General features: G+C 46.0%; 1 protein-coding gene across 3 annotated transcripts in view; it reads right to left on the reverse strand.

Annotated features, from left to right (window-relative positions):
* LOC126109880 (protein roadkill) overlaps positions 1-22,170 on the reverse strand; it is a 695,429-nt gene that overhangs the window by 12,948 nt on the left and 660,311 nt on the right. For all 3 annotated transcript variants that reach the window (XM_049914959.1, XM_049914960.1, XM_049914961.1), the window contains 3 exons: positions 7,810-7,931; positions 7,261-7,412; positions 6,986-7,113 (listed from right to left, as the gene is read on the reverse strand). In XM_049914959.1, coding sequence (XP_049770916.1) covers positions 6,986-7,113; positions 7,261-7,412; positions 7,810-7,931 — 402 coding nt within the window. The remainder of the gene's footprint in view (positions 1-6,985; positions 7,114-7,260; positions 7,413-7,809; positions 7,932-22,170) is intronic.

Below are 22,170 nucleotides of genomic sequence, written 5' to 3' on the forward strand. Positions count from 1 at the left end.
AACATCCTGTGAAACGTTACTAAATGCCTTCTCTCGAACTAGCTAGAACAGATAGTCAGGAATCACACTCACGGTGGAAATATACTGGATCTAGTAGCAACAAATACACCTGTCCTCTCCGAGGATGTCCACACTGAAACTGGCACCAGTGATCACGACACAGTTGTGTTACCACTGTACAAAGGATTACTGAAACGAAGATATATACGACCACCGAACTACATAAAAAAATCAGTGGTGTCCTATCTCGATGACGAACCCGACACTTCGACCACAGGTCGGGAGCGCACAGAAGAACTGTGGCTCACATTTAAAAGTATAGCTGACCGTACACTGGATAGATATGTAACTAGTAGAACAGTTCGTAATGGGAGGGAAAGTACTGAAAATTTTGGATCACGGCAACCAGGCAGATGCAGTATTTCTTTATTTCCAGAAAGCTTTTGACTCAGTGCCAGACCTACGCTCGCCGTCGAAAGTACGATCGTACGGGGTACAGAGTGAAATTTGTGACCGGAATGAAGACTTTTTGGTAGTGAGGAGACAGCGTGTTATCTCGGATGGAGGGCGACTGTCAGAGAGGGCGACTGTCAGAAGCAGAAGCAACTTGTGATGTGCCGCAGGAAAGTAACTGTGCTGTTCGTGTCGTCACTTGCAGACAATATTAATAGTAACCTCAGACTTTCTGCAGATTATGCAGTTATCTATAAAGAAGTACTATCCGAAAGAAACTGCATATATATTCGATCAGATCTCGATAAGATTTCAAAGTGGTGCAGAGATTCACAACTTGCTTTAAATAAAAAAACACACAGGCACACACATTCTTTCCCGTAACTACAATATCGGTGAGTAAATACCTGGGTGTAACACTTCGTAGAGATGTGAAATGGAACGATCTCTCACGTTCTGTTGTGGGTAAAGGAGGTGGTACGACTTTGGTTTACCGGTAGAATGCTAGGGAAGTGCAATCTATCTACAGAGGAGATTGCTTACGTATCACTCGTGTGACCGGTTCTAGAATATTGCTCTAGTGTGTGGTATCCGTACCAGATAGGACTCTCAGGGGATATTTAAAGTAAACAGAACGGCAGCACGAATGGCCACAGGTGTGTGCAATTCTCGTCACCGAGATACTGGAGGAACTGAACTGGAAGACTCGAAGATTGACAAACTATCCCGAGAAAGTTCGAGAACCGGCTTTAAATGATTAGGAATGCTACAAACCCCTACGTATCACTTCCACAGGGATCGTGAGGATAGATTAGAGTAACTACTGCACACACACCGAGGCATTCGACAAATCGTTCTTCCCGTGCTCCGCACGTGAACGTAATGGGAAGAAACCCCAGTAACTAGTAGAACGGGACCTACCCTCTGTCGTGCACCTCACAGTGGTTTGCAGAGTACAGACGTCTACGTTTAAGTCGGCAGAACGTATTACCGAGTCCAATCGGGAAAATGTGCGGATAAAAAAAAATAATATTAGAGTTCGAGAAACACAAACTCAATTTGAAAAACAAATTACATTCTGAGATAATGAAGCATGAAAATTTATTTAGAAAGAAGGTAAATGAACACTACTGAATGTGAATTTGTGGAAGTGCTGAAATAAATTTCTGACATCGACTTAAGGTTAAATGTTTTGCAATATGTAAAAATTCGTACGAAACAGCTGTCTCAGGTTCCACTTTCACAACATTGGAGAAACCTACAAATGATTTGAATGTTTTGATTTGACCAAACAAAATTTTCGAGAAAAAAGTTCTCATATTAAGTAAACGATATACTTTTTAAGGTTTGCTTCACGAACTCCATTATTGCTGTATGACGTAGGTTTCAGGTCGTAAGCCCATTTTTTAGTATGCGACTGAGCCACACAATGAGAACCGGACAAATATAAATGAGTCAACTTCTCAATGAATCTTTGTCTTAGACTGTAAAAGTTCTCTGTTGACAATTTTGACAAAATTATGTATCAACTATGACTAAACATACATTGGAGTAGAGCTACACACAGGAATGGAACTTTTGTTATGCATGAAGGCACCAGTATTCTTACATGTGGAGGTTATTGTCTAAATGTGGTGAATTTTGAATTGAGTTTGTCCATTCAATAATAAATGTGAGGATACACTCAACTGTCCCCTAATATAAAAAATTTGAGTTTTCCCTAATTTCAAAAATTTCTGATTAATTTACATCTATTTCTGTATTTGTGGTTTTCATTTACAGAATGTTCGGCGAATGTTGAATCTGTCTCCTTTAATCTCTACCTTCTATAATGGTCTCTGAACCTAGTGCATATTAACCCCCCCCCCCCCCCCACCACCTCCCCTCCCCGAGTCTGTCATATATAGCAAGACTGACACTCTGCTAATGATCTTGTAAACCCCACTTTACATGTCTGCTGATCGTTTATCCTTTGAACTGAAGAGATGACTACCTATTGTCTTTGGGACATGGGACAGCAGAGAGAAACCTTGTGCCTTTAACATGTTGCTTATGCTATTTTAAGTCTAACCTACAGAAGGTAAACTGCACTGTTTCCTGTTCGGTCTATCTGCATTGTTCACTGGGTACAGTGCCTACTGCACCCAGTGGGCAACACTGAAACACACATGTAATTTTGTCAAAATTGTCCACAGAGACAACTTTCACAGTTCAAGTCAAGAATCGATACACAGAAAATTTGAAATTTTTGTCTCTACCTGGTTCTCATCTTTGGGATCAGTTACGTATTAAAGAATAGCTCTATGATGCAAAACCTGGAACTACAGTAATAATATGGTTTGTGGAACAAGACTAAACAAGTGCGTCATTTAGTTAATACAATGTTTCACCAACAACCCACAGCTGAATCAAAGCAATCAAGGAGGTCATTTGTTAGAACACCTCATTCATCAAGTGATCGAGAAAGTCGAAGCAAACTTTTCAACATTGTGAGCTGAATGAAGAAGAAGAAGAAGAAGAAGAAGAAGAAGAAAGAGAGAGAGAGAGAGAGAGAGAGAGAGAGAGAGAGAGAGAATTTACATTGTGTACAAAGCTAAATACAGACTGGCAGATGAAATTTATGAACAGATTTTTGTTAAAACTTTAAAATTAACTGGAATTAGTTTATGTAGCAATTAATGCCGATTTGTTTGGAACATTTGAGTCTGATGGAAAAATATGTTTTGTGACTTAACAATCGCACTAAGGAGAAGAGTTTCTAATGAAAGGAGAGTTATGTCTGTTTCTGTTGAAAAGCTGCACTTTTTTTTAGATTTAAATATAGAACTGAAAGTGACAGTGGTTGCAGAATGGGAAACTTATGCTTACATTTGGGAATTGAATTTTACTGGAAAGAATACCACAGGACATATTAAGCTACTCAAAAAACCACCAGATACATTAATATGCCTTCTCAGGAGGCTCACATTCATTGCAAATTTGTAGCAGAGGGAAACTCTGCATCACAACTCCGTCAAGATTAAGAGGTAAGATGGCTCAGTACATAGCCTATCAAAAACTGACCACATATCAAGCACGGAAAGAAGACACCGTACTGAACTGTGAAAAAAGGAGCAGAACAAAGACAGTGAAGATGTGCAACGTCGAGCGTAGAAAAGCCACGATGTCGTGGCTATGTGGTCACAGTATTTGACTGCATGTTCAACCCCCCCTCCCCTCCATAATTTTTTTTCTCTCGACGATATAAACTGTCCGTCCAGTCTCAGAAGTGTGTTCGTCGTATTCAGATCTGTGTCTGTGGTGTGGTGTAACAACATTCGCAACAGCGAGAAATGAGACGAGACCTCCAATTCGTTCTACGCAAGTACCACGTGTTATGACTCTCACATTCCAATTTGGAGATTTTAACGAAGTCCTCAGTTGTAACATAGTTCACACCTATTTACTTGTCATTTTCATTTCTGCGAGAAGTCTACGCGATATCTCCCTCGCTGTCACCATTCGTCACATTTACTTGCAACGGTAATATATTCTTACCGGATGACTCTTATTCTATAAGCAGTGTGTAGTATGACAATTGCCAAGACTACAGAAGCGGAACAGCCACGTCAGAGACCGGACAGAAAGTGTGGAAAAAAAACCACTGGACACGAGGGAGATCTGAATACGGATCTACTGGTCTGCAATTCAACCGCGCGACCACACAATCACAACACAATCGTTCTTTCATTTCTCTCAGTGTTTGGGCCATTCACTGTTTCTATTTTGTTTGTTTTTTCACAGTTCCTGTTTCCATGCTTTGTGTGTATTCAGTTTTTGACTGGCTATCTACTAGGCCATCTTACCACTAAATATGAGGCGGTAGGGACGGAGGGTGAGGGTGGGAGTAGTGGGGGGGAGGATGGAACGGGGAGACTTCCTTGTCAATGCCCACTTTTAAAAATTGGTAGAAAAATTAAGTTGTTTTCATCAACCTTTTTGCTTGCTGTGGAACAAGAATTTTTAGTTGCTGCAGAAGTTTTGTTTCATACTCAGGTCGATTAGTAACACTTTTGCTAGAATACTCGAGCAGAATTGGAGACGCAGTCAACGAGATGCTGTCAGTAACTACTGGATTCTGTATAAGATTGTTCATCTACTTTCATTGTAAATTAACGAATCTCTGGAGTATACAAGCAACAACCAGTGAACATTTGTAGACACCCTCCCCAGGCTTCCCACTACCCTCAGGAGGCACATCCACACTAGTCAGTCTCCCCACAGAGTATTTGTTATAGATCATTATACTTTAGATTAGCATTGCAGGAATTCAGACACAGACACACAGACACACAGACACACAGACACACAGACACACAGACACACAGACACACAGACACACAGACACACAGACACACAGACACACAGACACACAGACACACAGACACACAGACACACAGACACACAGACACACAGACACACAGACACACAGACACACAGACACACAGACACACAGACACACAGACACACAGACACACAGACACACAGACACACAGACACACAGACACACAGACACACAGACACACAGACACAGACACACAGACACACAGACACACAGACACACAGACACACAGACACACAGACACACAGACACACAGACACACAGACACACAGACACACAGACACACAGACACACAGACACACAGACACACAGACACACAGACACACAGACACACAGACACACAGACACACAGACACACAGACACACAGACACACAGACACACAGACACACAGACACACAGACACACAGACACACAGACACACAGACACACAGACACACAGACACACAGACACACAGACACACAGACACACAGACACACAGACACACAGACACACAGACACACAGACACACAGACACACAGACACACAGACACACAGACACACAGACACACAGACACACAGACACACAGACACACAGACACACAGACACACAGACACACAGACACACAGACACACAGACACACAGACACACAGACACACAGACACACAGACACACAGACACACAGACACACAGACACACAGACACACAGACACACAGACACACAGACACACAGACACACAGACACACAGACACACAGACACACAGACACACAGACACACAGACACACAGACACACAGACACACAGACACACAGACACACAGACACACAGACACACAGACACACAGACACACAGACACACAGACACACAGACACACAGACACACAGACACACAGACACACAGACACACAGACACACAGACACACAGACACACAGACACACAGACACACAGACACACAGACACACAGACACACAGACACACAGACACACAGACACACAGACACACAGACACACAGACACACAGACACACAGACACACAGACACACAGACACACAGACACACAGACACACAGACACACAGACACACAGACACACAGACACACAGACACACAGACACACAGACACACAGACACACAGACACACAGACACACAGACACACAGACACACAGACACACAGACACACAGACACACAGACACACAGACACACAGACACACAGACACACAGACACACAGACACACAGACACACAGACACACAGACACACAGACACACAGACACACAGACACACAGACACACAGACACACAGACACACAGACACACAGACACACAGACACACAGACACACAGACACACAGACACACAGACACACAGACACACAGACACACAGACACACAGACACACAGACACACAGACACACAGACACACAGACACACAGACACACAGACACACAGACACACAGACACACAGACACACAGACACACAGACACACAGACACACAGACACACAGACACACAGACACACAGACACACAGACACACAGACACACAGACACACAGACACACAGACACACAGACACACAGACACACAGACACACAGACACACAGACACACAGACACACAGACACACAGACACACAGACACACAGACACACAGACACACAGACACACAGACACACAGACACACAGACACACAGACACACAGACACACAGACACACAGACACACAGACACACAGACACACAGACACACAGACACACAGACACACAGACACACAGACACACAGACACACAGACACACAGACACACAGACACACAGACACACAGACACACAGACACACAGACACACACACACACACACACACACACACACACACACACACACACACACACACACACACACACACACACACACACACACACTGAATTATTACTTCATGATCACCACAATATATTTTGCCATTTCAGTATTAATTTTGTTTTTGTAGCTTCCTTTTGACCGTTTGAAACTAGGACAATTTCAGAGACACAGCAACAAACGATTCACAATGAATGACATCATCATTGCAAACTAGGAAGCATAAATACAATCTAACTCCAAAGGGACAAATCTGACAAGTCTCCCGTATGTCAGGGCACCGAGTGGGATTTATCGGAGGTAGCTAGGAAATGGAGTGACAATTTACCTCACAAAAAATGGTGAGTTTATCGTCCGGGAGAAGACCGTTTGCTTCGTCCAGGAGAAAGTCCCTTCGGATGAACTTCTTGAAGCCCCAGTCCTTGCCTTGAACGAATCTGTAAGCTCGCTGGCTCTCTGCGAAGAGAAGTTAGAGGCAGTGTAAAATATGACACGACTGACATCGTACAGAAAAAAATACACTATTAATCTCACAGATTTAACACGAGTAAGTAATGTACGACAGAAAGGAGCATTACGGGCAGCAGGAAAACTGAAACTTACCCATCGCTTTGGTCTCTTCTCGTTTGGCATTAAGAATGGAGAATTTAAACTTTGCCCGAACTTCTGACTTGTTGCAGGAGACTAGAAGCAAGTATAGGGAGAGGTAGTCCTTGCTTTCTTCATCCAAACCTTTCGGATTGACTCGTAAACACCTGCAAAAATTTAGTGTATCTGACTTCACAAGTAAATCTTAGTAATTTAAAATCAAATGCACGGAGCTCTTTGCACTGAAAAATACAAATTTGAAAACTGTACACTAAACATTTTATTCTAGTAGGTGGTATGCAGACAGCGGAGGAGGGGGAATAGGGGTTAAACAGACTGAAAAGGAGATGAGGCCAGTGTAGTGATATTTAGCAGGTTGCCCTCGGCCCAACTCAAATGCAGTACTACAAGTAAATCGAGTATTGGAGTGTAAGTGTAAAATATCATTCAGTGAATGCATTTACTAGATAAGCTTATTCACAATGAGTTAAATTGGCCATATTCAGTATTTCTGTGCTCTTTACGAATACAAAAGCGACAGCTGCGAATGCCACAATAACTTACCATTTCAATTTATCATTGGCGCCTGCCGAAAATGTTGACGATTTTAGAACTTCGCCCATCTCTTCGCGACAAAAACTGAAATTGTTTATTGTCCACATATAGCTAAATTTGACAACTTTGACCTGCAAAGAAAAAAGACAATAATTAAACACCTTTTAAAGAAATTTACCTAAATCTAAAAACATCTGCGAAAGGCTCTTTAGAGTGAGTGGGGGAAAAATTGTTGCCCTATAGCATTCTGTCTTCAACCATTCCCGTCTGAGTTCAGAGCATTTATGCGACTCACTCTCAGTGAGAAACTGACCGGCAACAAACGTAACAGCACATTCCCGAATCACTCTTATCTTCCTTTAATGAAGGAAACTCCGACAGCACTAGAGTACGGGTCACGAACATTGTGTATGCGTCTCTCTTATAAATGGACTAACTTCCCCAGTCTTCCTGACAGGTGACCTTTGTACCCAATAGATTTAAGTCATTACAAACACACACTTAATCACCGACTGTAAAGCAGCATACCATTAATCCCGTGCAGATAATGAAAAGAACCGAAGTTATTTCGTGCAAGACTGTGCAAGTGCCTACGACAGCACACTGAGGTGTTTTTGATGATTGAAATACGTTTTGTTTCTGAAGCAGCAACTAATTCTTACAGTTCATTTCTTAATTAGAACTGGTATCACCACCACGCCGTCAGAGTGACAGGTGGGGGGGGGGGGGGGAGGGGGGGGGGAGTGGCACTGGTTCCTGTGCAATCAGTTCCCTCAGTATGTTCAATGGTCCACATTCCCAATAAGGTGGCGAGTCATTTCCCAATATTGTGTGTCTAATGGCCAGCTGCTGACAACAACTGGCGTCACCCCCACACTCGTTTCACGTAGTCAGTCGGTGGTCGTCAGTCCCAGAGACTGGTTCGATGCAGCTCCCACTGCTACTCTCGTGTGCAATCTGCTCCATCTCCGAGTAACTACTGCAACGTACATCCTTCTGTATCTGCTTAGTGAATTCATCTCTGTCTCCCTCTACGATTTTTACCCTCCACGCTGCCCTCCAGTACTAAATTGGCGATCCCTCGATGCCTCAGATTGTGTCCTACCGACCGATCCCTTCTAGTCGAGTTGTGCCACAAATTCCTCTTCTCCCAATTCTATTCAGTACCTCCTCGTTAGTTACACGATCTACCCATCTGATCTTCAGCATTCTTCTGTAGCACCACATTTCGAAAGCTTCTATTCTCTTCTTATCTAAACTATTTATCGTCCCTGTTTCACTTCTGTACACTGTTACACTCCGTAAAAATACTTTTAGAAAGACTTTCTGACAAATCTATATGTCGACAAATTTATCTTCTTCAGTAACACTTTCCTTGCCATTGCCAGCAAATACTTTATACCTTCTCTACTTCGACAATTGCCAGTTATTTTCTCCCCAAACAGGAAAAAACACCTACTACTTTAAGTCTCATTTCCTAATCTAATACCCTCAGCATCACTTCAAACTACATTCCATTATCCTCATTTTGCTTTTGTTGATGTCCAGCTTATATGCTCCTTTTAAGACACTGTCCATTCCATTCAGTTGCTCTTCCAGGTCCTTTGCTGTCTGACCCAATTACAATGTTGTTGGCAAACCTCAAAGTTTTTATTGCTTCTCCCTGGACTTTTTAATTCCTCCTCAATTTTTCTTTCGCTTCCTTTAATGCTTGCCAAATATACAGATCGAATAATTTCGGGTACAGGCTACGACCCCGTCTCACACCTTCCCTTTTGTGCCAATCGACTCTCTCGACTGCCACCTGGTTTCTGTACAAATTGTAAATGGCCTTTTGTTCCTTTATTTTACCCCTGCCACCTTCAGAATTTGAAAGAAGAGTACACAATCAACATCGTCAAAAGATTTATCTAAGTCCACAAATGCTAGAAACGTAAGTTTGCGTTTCCTCTATCTTCCGAGGTAAGTCTCGGGATCAGTCGTGCCTCGCACGTTCCAACATTTCGATAGAATCCAAAGTGACCTTCCCCGAGGTTGGCTCCTACCAGTTTCTCCATTTGTCTGCAAAGAATTCTTGTTAGTATTTTGCAGCCGTGGCTTACTAAACTGATAGTCCGGGAATTTTCACACCTGTCAGTTGGTTAGCCTGATAATTTCAGCATCTCTCAATCACTTCTATCTCAAAGATACGACACGATTCTGCACCCTTACCACTCTCGAAGAATCCTGTCTGATACGAAGTTATTCTAGAAGAAAGAACTACTATTCAATGATGTTTCACAATATCTTGTGACACTGTTATAGTCACCCAGTGGAATAACGAAAACTATAAGTTTTATTATTATTTGATATTAAGTTCTTGTACTGATAGTAACTGAAATATGTATTGTGCACAGTAACTGTTACTAATGTAAAGACTTTAGTACGACGCACACACAAATTCCGCAAAACGATATTTTATCACGTGAACCTTTTCTTCAGCACTGCTTATTTTTCAATCAAACAAGCTAGTATACCATTTCTTTCTTTGAGTAATTGGCATTTCCTGAATGTAGAAATGTTTATACATATTTATTTTTATCAATTTTAAAAACGTAGAATGTTGCTCGTAAGCAATTAAGTTCTCGCAGAACAACATTACATTATTTTTACACGAACATATCTGAATGTTTTATGAAAGTGAAATGACAAAGCGTGCTCAGAGGTATTCACTCGTCAGAGACCAAACGTGAAAGGCGCCGCCCGGCAGCTCAGGGACACAACACCGTGCTAGGAAGACAGCTGGTGCAAAGTGTGCACGTCCACGTCGACAACACTGCCAGCCCAAAATTAAACTTCGACTTTCTTCTCTCAGACGACATCCCAACACGGGCACCAACTGCCGACCGAAATATAAATCCTGCCACTTTACGGTCACAGGGCAGCAATGTCGATACACCTTCAGTTCGAGAAAACAGTCTAGGTCGCAATGACGGCAGAAGCTTCAGTAGCGCGTTTCGCCTTTTCGAGTGAGGCACCTTCAGAATTTGTTTGGAACTGCGAGTAGCCGCAACCTTTGACTGTGCACTCGTCGAAATCCAGTACGCGCAAAATGTGTGCCGTAACTGAAATTGCGGTTACTGCCACGTCACATTTGTCCGTTTCGGCACATAAAAACCAGACTGGCACGTACCAAAGTAACCTAGAGATCAGTGACGCCACAGCCTACAGTCCATAAAAATACAAAAGCAAAATAAATATCTTACACGTACGTCGTCACGACAATGTCTACGACCGGTACGGTCGAGTGACGTCGAGTTGAGGGAACGACTACAGACGGGGTAAGAATTTCACGATTTCCTGCCGGTGCAATACCTAGATCAACACACGCCCCTACCTCTCCCGTGCCGAACCGACACAGAGTCACGCGACGGAGATTCGAAAGCCGAATTTCTGACGTTACTTACAGTGGGAGCTTCTCTTATTTATAGTAAAATCGATAAATGATTTTTAACAATTGAACAACTTCTCCTCTCAGTACTCGACAAGTATTACAGTTGACCCAATTTCTCCGAAATTCCCGATATCGCTGCAACAGTTGTCACTTTGACTTTAAGCTCGTCGAAAAGGTAACAGCTTGAAACTCTACCGACAGCTCTCTTTACGAGAGACAGACTTACAGCCCTTCATCGAATTCCCGTACCTGTTCCACTGCGAATCATTTAGCTAACTGTTTGTACACCAGTCATTTAAATAAATCCAGAAGCACAATAATTAGATGATACAGGAAACTACGAGGCAACGTAGTTGTTCGAGTTCTCGCACACGGCACCTGCGGCCGCGGCCGCGGCGCTCCAGTTGCGCTAATCTTATCGCGGGCCTCGGCGGCGAGGCCCCTCCTGTTAGCGCCGCCGCCTCACACCGAACAGGCGGTGGCGAAACGACCGACAACAACAGTATCCCGGAAATAAAATTCACCACCCGTGTCCCGGAGAATTACAATTCCGTTTCCATCTCACTTTATTTGCGGTTTTACAGGAAGCGCAACCGGATCGGTGTAACGCCTGGAAAAGATACACTTGTCCTCGAAAACTGGCACACGATGATCCGAGTACACGCGAAACATTATAAAAAGACGGTACACCGGTCTGAAGTCACGTGCGACTCGGGGGCGCATATGAACAGACGACAGCTTAATTAAGCTATACCGAACCGTTAGCTTTTGTGGCGAACGAGGTATTTCGATGTCAAACGATGACGAGCGCTCGACACCGCGGTCACCGGCGCCCTGACGAAGAGTCGGCACGCCGAACTCACGGCTGAGGACGACGGTTGCACCCCAGACGCGGAGCAACTTGTCACGCATTGAAGTCTGCCTCCCGCCGATGTAGGGACGAGGTCTGCCACCACTGCTGTAACACTGGAATCAGTGGCTGCCCTGGAAGTGACAACCACAAACCTCACCGAGGAGGAAGCAGAACCTCCTGCCCGCGTGCTCGATCTGAGCGACCGCCGTTTGTTTTGTGCCACCTTCGACCGTTCAGTCTCCCACTGACGCTTAATGCGTCTGTCGGAAACTGAGATGACTGCGTGCGACACGATGAGATACTGGATGAAAAAGTGGGAAACACGATCCAAGTTACGATAAAGAAATTAGGACTATTGCGGCGATGTTTCAGAGAAGGCAGCTACAATTCATTTCCCGGCCTCCAGAAAGTAACAGTGTCCAGGCGTACGACAACGTTAAGATTACTGTACATCACTAAGCCCTCTGCTCCACATTTGTAAAATTACAACGTTTACGTCAATGCTTCCGAGTAATTGACTCCTGGTAATGTCGGATTTGGAATCGGCTTTCCGTCGACGCGAGGGAAGTGCGAGACTAGCCATCCGTTTAACAGGAGAGAAGGAGAAATTTAAGATAAATGTAAGATATTTTAAAATTTATTAATGAGCAGGAACATGTTTACCACGAAGTTTCTGAATATCTTGTTTATAGTTGTACGGTTACTACGGCGACACCCGGTTAATTTCTACGTTTTTATATACTGTAATATAGATGGTGATTAAGAGTCTTGTTTTGTAGTTTTTCAAATAAAATTTGAACGGAATTTTGTCTTATTTTCACATCGCACTACGATTAGTACACTAGATGAACTACATTTAGAACGTTCACTGACGAGATCCGTCACCGTAAATGGTTAACAAAGCTTCCACCCGTCGCTGCAGGATTATTAAAACACACAAACTGCAATACTTCAGTGACGTTACAAGCATCACGTCCAGAAGAAAATATTTTTTGAAGTTGGGGGCGAAGTAAGGAAGGTGTGGTACGCAGTTCCTCGGTTGCGGGACGAACACTCCAGCGGGTTGCCGGGACTCGCTGCAGATGCCTTCCAGCAAACGGTCGGCCATTTGAGCCTGTCGTGTGTTACGAACGAAATCGATTTTCGCCAGCAAGCTCAAACCACACGTTAAATTTAATTACCACTTCACGGACAACTTCGTCCAGTGTGTTAGCTGCTTTCTTTGTGCCTTTTCGCGTCCCCTTTACACCCCCGGCACTATCGTTGCTCTTTACGTATGCCACCTCCAAAAGCCGTAATTCGTGGTCTCCGGTGTAAAATTTCATTTCTTACCTTTTTGTGGAGGTATTGTCTCGAAAATATCTGCACAACTGGGGAAACGTCGACGGTACGTTGTGTGTGTGCCCTGCACTCGGTGTACTTGTTGGTGGCAGCGGAAACGCTCACCTCACCTCCAACTTACGTTCTGTAGCGTCCAGCCGCTCTTCCGGCAGAGTTGTACGTTGCCAGTGACACACAGCTGTACGAACGGAAACCACCTAGCAGAGCCGAGGAATGTTTGCATTACTGTTTCTTGTCGTCGCACGTTTGGTTGAGAGATATAGCAGCTTGTTTACTGTCGGCACAAGAAACCTAAAAAAGCACAGTTACACTACTTGTACGCGGTGTGCCACTGAACCACGCCTTTAATATCAGGAAATACCACTGAGCAACCTGCACTGTACTGTACGTGGAGTTCAGGTTCACACGAAACGCGTCTGCACTTTCGAAGAAGTCGGTTAAAAATAAGAGTTTCAGTTACACTACCTATCAGCACATTTAAAACCTAGAAATACACCATTAAAATCTCAGGAAGAGTAAAAAAACGCCACGTGCTCACGTTTTAAGACATATAAGCCCACCGAAGAGGCAGGATACGCACACGACAGGGAAGAAATTTTAATGTATTTGGTCCTAAACGTATCCTCAAATCACCACCAGCGTTTTACCGTCACCTGGGACTCAACCGCACTTAACCGATCTATACGAAATCCGGCAGCAAACCTCACCACTCGCCCAGATAACTGCGGAAATCTTTCGAATGTCTACGTACGTAATTGAGAAGGTACGGTTCAGATATTGCACATTACATAACAGGTGCAGGACGGAGCGCGAGCGAAGATGCGCTGCACCTGGCAGCGCGCGGGCAAAGGTGCAACTTGCGCACACATTCTGCCAATATACGGAACAACACACGTGGAAAGATTCTCCGACGACGAGAACCTTCACACGGCGGTTGTCGAGTGACCTCGTGACCGGGAAGGGCATTTCTGTCGTCACTACGTTGACGAACAGTCCCCTCGCACAAGTGGACGCAGCCCGGAGTGCCTGGCGTCCGTACGTGCCGGCCAGCCTCGGGCGGAAAGCAGCCGCCTTATCTGCCATCCCGACAACAGACACTCGTTTTGGTGTTTGTGGGACGCAATTAACGGTGTGGTTAGACTGACAAGGAGAAAAATGAAGATGTTAGGTAGTCCCAATGGCAACAACTGTCTACGAGGACGAATCGCGACTCCTGCAACGGAGTGTCTGGTAACGAGCCACTCGTAGTGGTCCGGTCCCCCAGTGAAACAGCTCGAGGTCTGGGGTGCCTGTGCTGTTTCTTTAGGTTATTTGTTACAGCCAGGACACGGCCTGCGTCGCGAAGGAGATTCCGTAAGACAGACAAAATTGTGTCAAATTTTCGGCACGTGTTACTTCGAAGTAATTTATCGGAGCGGAGTACGTCTGTGGTGCACCTCGGCACAGTAGTACTCCCTGTCGATCGTGTGCTTTTAAATCGAGTTATTAAATGGTATTCGTGATTTGGAGTACGTGGAAGTACCAGTAGTGCTCGTCAGCACAAATCGAAATAACTACTAGCGAGGTGCAGCAAACCGAACATTATCTGCTAGTGCAACGTCGCATACCGCCACACAGGCACACTTATCAGTTCTAAGGAAGTGATAATATGCGACGGATACACAGTAGCGGCAAATGTACCGATAGAGCTATGCGCCACCAAATGTCTATTTTACCGCGATTTTTCTTTCAACTGCCACACAGCTTCGTGTCCTAAGTATCCCCTGTAGCGTCATACTTCCACTTCACAATGTTTTTTTTTTCTCGTTGACGATGCGAAAAACCTAATGAAGTGAGTATAGGAAGTATTTGCACGAAACTTAACGCTGCCTGCCTGTCAAACACGAAACGTTCGAATCTCGTAGAAAGCACAGTTTCCAGTGTTTTAACGTGGTCCCCTAGATCAGATTCTCGATTGCTGTACACGCGAGCGCTTTCCTTCGAGCACCGAGCACTCACTGAGCTTACCACAGAGGCGCGTTCACTGGTAAACAGCAACCTGAACTACCACTAAGCTGATACCACGTATTTCCAAGACGGCGACACCATCGGGTGAATACAGTACCGCTGTCTCAGTTAAGAACTATTTATTCGCCGTGTCGAGTTGACGTACACGACACGAAAAGTATTCGAAAAAATTCCATCTCGAGTACCTGAAGTCGAGTCTACTGAAGTTGGATCGAGAGGCTGCGGTGTAGAGTATTCGTGTGCCAACAATTTTGTCGTGCCCTTAAGCAGAAGAGATTTGTTACACGTTTTGTCTGGAGTGTAGCACTGCGTGACAGCGAATTATCGGAGAGGGAAAAATACTTAGATAGCTCCGAAACGTCGTTGTCGAGGAAAATGAAACGGAGACAGGTGACGGCTAAAGAAGTGCTGAGATTAGGCGAGGAAAGTAAAACAGTACAAATGATAGTGAGGAAAACATCTGGGCCAGGACTTATTAACTGAGTCCAGGAAAGTGGGGAGAGCAACAGGACAACCTGAAATGCTGGATGATAGATGAGGCTGAAGTTAACAGCAAATTAAGAAACAAGCGCAACAGACACGAAGATTATGTGATTACAGTCTTATGTCTTTCCATATTTTGGGTATTTCACAATGCAGTGACGTGTCACGAAGAGCCGGAAGTTACCTTCAGTCTGTCAGCAGATAGAGGCCAGACTAAGATTTATGGGAGCCGTAACAGCAGCCGATTAGCGACTTTCTTTCAGGCAGCAAATTGAGCAAGGAAACTAAACGATTGTGTATACCTGTATGTTTCCGTGCGAGTCGGAATTTTTCTTGTCTCGACCTCCTGATGCGAGATATGCACGCATGTGGCAATAGAATCGTTCTGCAGTCAGCAGCAAATGCCTGTTGTCTAAAGTTTCAATAGTTTCTCGCAAAAATAACGTCTTTCTGTCAGGTATTCCGATTCGAGCTCCCTGAACATTTGCCTATTACTCTCGTGTTAATCGAACCTAACGATAACAAATCTAGCCGCACGCACTCTGTATTACTTCGTCTTCCTTTAATCCTGCCCGGTGGGAGTCCCAAACACACTAGCAGTATTGAAGAATCGGTGGCACTACTCGCACATAGATGAGAAAGTTTGTGTGTTCGTATCTTTGTCCTCCTTTAAAGTGAAGCAGGTGGACGGATTTGAGATCTCTGAAATAGCCTGTGCCAGGAATTAACACACAAAATACTTTTTTTTTTCGAAAAACTAGGAGCGGTTATGTGAAACAGCAATACTGGGGCCCCAAGACTAAATCGCCAGGAAACAAAAAAATTCCTGATCAAGTACCACGTGACGGGACCACCTACACTGATGAGAGCCGGCGCTACTACGTACCCTGCAGAGTTTCTAAACTCTTTAGAGACGTCGGGGGAGCCGTCCAAATTGGAGCTTAAGGTCAGTGCGCGTGTCACGCCAATGTGGGACCAGGATGCACCGATATCGCACAATGCCGTCAGGTTACGCGTCACGGAGCTGAGGCCAACTGAGAGTGTGCATCGCTAGCACCCTGAGGAAGCCGCCGCCGCCCTCCCGGCCCGCTGTCGGCACCTGGCCCGCGCCAGCCCGGGTCGCGTTAGTGGGCCGCGCGGCGACCGCGATTCGCCAAAGAGGTCGCGCCCCCAATAGCCGGCCGCGGCCGCGCCTCCGCAGATAAAGCCAGGCGCCCCTTCTCATTTCTCTACGTCTACAACTTTGTGACGCGGCCACGTGTCCCACATGGAACGTTGCTCTTCGTGTTAAGCACTAACGACTCGGCAAGTAGTGCAGTTACACTATGATCCTAAGTATCCGGACATACCCAAAAACACTTTTATATCAGGTGCTTTGTGCTGCCACCTACTGCCAGGTACTCCACATCAGCACCTCGGCAGTCGTTAGACATCGTGAGAGCAGAACAGGGCACTCCGCGGAACTCGCGGACTTCGCACGTTGCCAGGTGATTGGGTGTCACTTGTGTCTGTACGAGAGATTTCCACACTGCTAAACATCTCTAGGTCCACTGTTTCCGATGCGATAGTGAAGTGGAAACGTGACGTGACACGTAAAGCACAAAAGCGTACAGGCCGACCTCGTCTGTTGACTGACAGAAACCGCTGACAGTTGAAGAGGGTCGTAATGTGTAATAGGCAGACCTCTATGCAGACCATCACACCGGAATTCCGAACTGCATCAGGATCCACTGCAAGTACTATGACAGTTAGGCGGGAGGTGAGAAGACTCTGATTTCGTGGTCGAGCGGCCAAACGACGCCTCGCTCGGTGTAAGGAGCGTGAACATTGTACGACTGAACAGTGGTAAAACGTTGTGTGGAGTGACGAATCACGGTACACAATGTGGCGATCCGATGGCAGGGTGTGGGTACGGCGAATGCCCGGTAAACATCTGCCAACGTGTGTAGTGCCAACAGTAAAATTGTGAGGCGGTGGTGTCACGGTGTGGTGTTTTTCATGGAGGAGGGTTTGCACCCCTTGTTTTGCGTGGCACTATCACAGCACAGGCCTACATTGATGTTTTAAGCACCTACTCGCTTCCCACTGTTGAAGAGCAATTCGGGGATGGCAACTGCATCTTTCGACACATTCGAGCACCTGTTCATAATGCACGGCCTGTGGCGGGTTGGTTACACGGTTACACGAGAATAACATCCCTGTAATTGACTTGCCTGCACAGGGTCCCGATTTGAATCCTATAGAACACCTTTCGGATGTTCTGGAACGCCGACTTCGTATCAGGTCTCTCAGACCGACATCGAAACCTCTCCTCAGTGCAGCACTCCGTGAAGAATGGGCTACCATTCCCCAAAAAAATTTCCAGGACCTGATTGAACGTATGCCTGCGAGAGTGGAAGCTGTCATCGAAGCCAACACCATATCGAATTCCAGCATTTCCGATGGAGGGTGCCACGAACTGAGTCATTTTCAGCCAAGTGTCCCGATACTTTTGATCACATAGTATTCCTACGAGGAAATTTTATGCGGCAAAAATTTCTGTACTATCCACATATATGGCGACAAAAATTACGTACGGTGGAAAGCGGCACTAGCTCTTAAAGCGTGGAACCGTGCAGCTTTGTATTTCACGAAGCGTAAGAAGGTGCCACTGTTTGACAACTGCAGGTAGTCTTGTCACAACGTGCTGACGGAGGCTCGCCTGTAAGTGAAGTAAACGACAAGGTGCGAGGAATATGTAGGATTCTGGGGAACACTCTTCTTCGTAAGAGATCCGATGCACGACACTTGCACTCGAATGCTGTTCGAGTGTAAAGCAAGCGTACGAGGTTCGACTATCAGGCAACATGCGGCGCATACGAAGTAGTGACGTGAAAACGGTCACGGATTTGATTGGCGAGAGGGTAACAATGTCCGATTACCCTAAGTGGCAGGCGAAGAAAAACTCCGTACATCATTTCGCGACGACCTGCAATTCAGAGCAGTAACGAGGTTGCAGCGTACACTGCGCAGATGCAATTACACCACCAGCTGGCACGGCAAAAGCTGCTTGCAGCGTGCGGACGTGGGCGACGACAGTAGACAACCGGCGTCTGTGTCTTCGGGTGTTGAAGTCCAGTTACTAACAAACCACTTACCGCGATACGTCAGTTCTTAATTACAAGGTCTGGAAAGTCACTACGAGTCACTACGAGTCACGGTGACGAGGAATCGCGTTGTGGTGCGTGTTACACAAATCACTGCTATCCTGTTCCATACACGTGTGTAGTTTGTCACGTTGTATTCGCAGAACCCACGGATTACGTACGACCCTCCGTTAGTGGCCAAGCCGGCATTTTGAGCTAATCGGACAGGGCTGCACTAGAAGCAGGCGAGCGCTTTGGCGAGGCTTGTGACAATCCGCACAGTAGCGCCAATACGCGCCCCGTCTCTCGTTGCGAAGATGAGAATGCAGACGAGCTACAGAAGCGAGGCACAGCCTTTTCCGAGGAAACCGATCCTAACGTGAATTGGGCAAACCGCGTAAACCGAAATTACGGTGGCCGGAAAGGCATTTGTTTTAGTGACTGCGACACTCGGCCGACATGCAGATGTACAGAGTGCTGGAAGGAACGGCTCTCGCTGGCGCCTACGCGATGCGCACGCTTTCCCTACGAGAGCATCGACGCATTTTCCTGCTCACCACCTCTACAGAGGCAGCCAGAGTGATAAACGAATTATTTCGCTAGCCGAATTAAAACCTAACTAGTCGGCCGAGTGTCGTCCTTTAGAAGTACAACTCGTCCGAGACGGCGGAACCGCAGACAACGAATATTCTCAGCTCGCGGATTAATACATAAAATTAAAGGAAGCTCCCTCGTAGTCAAATACGTAACTGAAAATCTGGTACGCTCCGCAGCTGTTAGGTATTTTTGTTTTACAAGAAATACTGCTGCACACCTCGTTATACGACACCGGCGTCCATCTTGCTCAAACATTCTTTGCCCAGACCAGACCGGAAGTTCCACGGTTTCACCCCGCGACAGTAATGTCCGAGACGACCGAGAGGTGTGGCCGCTTAGCATTCAAAGCTGTGACACGTACACACGATACCCCAGGTAAGGAAGATAGTGGGCCCTACGGCCATGCACACACTTTGTTATAATCAGATGTTAAATATACACCAGGTTTTATGTTTTCTAGACCGGCGTCAATTTTAACATCAAAGATTTCATGCTAGGCATACATGTGATTTGATACAGATGTATACAACACGGAAGTCGTATACATCTGTTCTACTACAATATATACAAAATACTTTGTTATAGATGTACGACTAGGCGCACTTTTTTCTCTGTATATGTCTAAACCGGAGTACCGGACGAGTCGATATTTGCGAGGCAATTTCAGAATATTTTAGACCAAATAGCGCCCCGTATTCCTGGGTGGTGGTCGGCAATAGCTTGTGAAGCATTCGTCCACTTGGAGAGTGAAGAGCATACGGCCACGTGTTGCCACAGTGGTGGCGGCAGCAGCAGCAGCAGCAGCAGCAGCAGGAGGACGCGTGCAGGAGTGCGCGGCCTCATTTTCGTCCCAACAAACGCGCCCTCGGCTTGCGCACGTGACCCAGAAATGCAACATTTTGCAGCAACGGTCTGCACTGCTCACGCACCTCGAGCGTAAACCAGGACTCGTATGCGCGTTCGTCGGAAAAGTAGGAAGAAGCAGTGGGACGGGACGCCAGGCCACAGGCGCGGCCGAGCGCAGCTGACGCACGAGAGGCGTCGCGGGTACCACGGCGCGCACGTCACGCTCGCGTTCCCGGAATGAGATCGTGCAGCGCCGAGCTTTCGCCGTCTGTGGCGGTCGCGCCTATTTACCTCCACTATTTGGTCCGCATTACAGGTGATGTGGCAGTATAACACTGGACGGCACGAGAGGACCACCATTTCCCCTGCAGACCGATACGGACTCTCACACGTACGTAAGTGTGAAGTGTGATACCGCCGCGCGGCTTACACGAATATTAACGGTACTCTGCGTAGACACACTTACCACTGCCTTACGCGGGATGCACGACAGAAGCGGTAAAAACTGCCGTGGAAAGTGTCCCGTCGCGTTTCGGGAAAGGACGATCGACTTGTGATAATTGGCACACTAGATCACTGAGCGCCTGCTGTAGCTACCGAACACTGCAGTGCCGAAGGATCTCTCTTAACAGCCTATCACAGCGACCTCAGTTGCAACTGCACTACATTTTCCCAGAATTCTCCAAATAAATCGAAGGCATCTACTGGTTTCCACGACACCACATTTTGCATCTTCATTTCACGTCATTTTGTTTGAAAACTCGTGACCGTGATACCACAACGGTATTGGCGAGACACTCGAATATAGATATCGTGTAAGTTGCTCCGAATTTTTTTATCGCGGTGCAACGACTTTTTCCTCTACAGGAAAACACTGTTAGCGAAACGTGGGCCGCTTCCACCGAAAGACCATTTATACAGTCTCGCAGATGCCGACTGACAGCACGGAGATGTTCGAATCGTCCTGCTGTTCACGGAGCTGCGTGTGAACACACGAAGGCGCGCATACCTTTGACCAATTGCGTCTCGCTTTTAACAGTAGCTCCAATAGTACTGCCTGCGACCCCAAGCTTTCCTCGTCAGCTGCAGCAGGTAATATTTTACATTTACTTTAAAGAAAACTGCCACAGTTTTCACCGTCTAATCTCGATTGCTTCAGTGCCCACTGCCGAAGATGGCGCAAAGTACTAGGCGAGCGCAGCAATGTACTGTCAGCATTTTAGAATTCTCGTAGGACCTCTAACGATATTTCCCCAAGTCTCCGCACAAATTTATTTCTCTGTGCACCATCGATAACATACCGAAGGTTTCGGACTAATTCTGAATGATCAGTATTTACCGGCTCTTTGTATTGTGGAAATTCTGGACTTTCATTCGATACGCAACTTTATGGCCAGGATAAATCTTCGCACATATCACATGATAAACGGCGCTTTGAGATACGGTCAGTAAGTAAGCGGTGTGTAAAATGAGTTGGGAGCCTGACGTGCGCGCCAGCTCCAGAGGCCCAGGCGGTGCGGCTGCGTCCATTTATGTAAGTGGTGGTGGTGGTGGTGGTGGTGGTGCGGAGCGGCCAGTTTGGCTCTGGCCACCGACTGCACGTCGCAACGGCGCCCGCCCTAGTCTACTGCACTCACTTCTGCCTACCTGCACGAAATCTGCCAAAGGGAAACTAAAAAGAGTGT

The sequence above is a fragment of the Schistocerca cancellata genome, chromosome 12 (genome assembly GCF_023864275.1).
Source record: "Schistocerca cancellata isolate TAMUIC-IGC-003103 chromosome 12, iqSchCanc2.1, whole genome shotgun sequence".
In the NCBI taxonomy this organism is placed as follows: domain Eukaryota; kingdom Metazoa; phylum Arthropoda; class Insecta; order Orthoptera; family Acrididae; genus Schistocerca; species Schistocerca cancellata.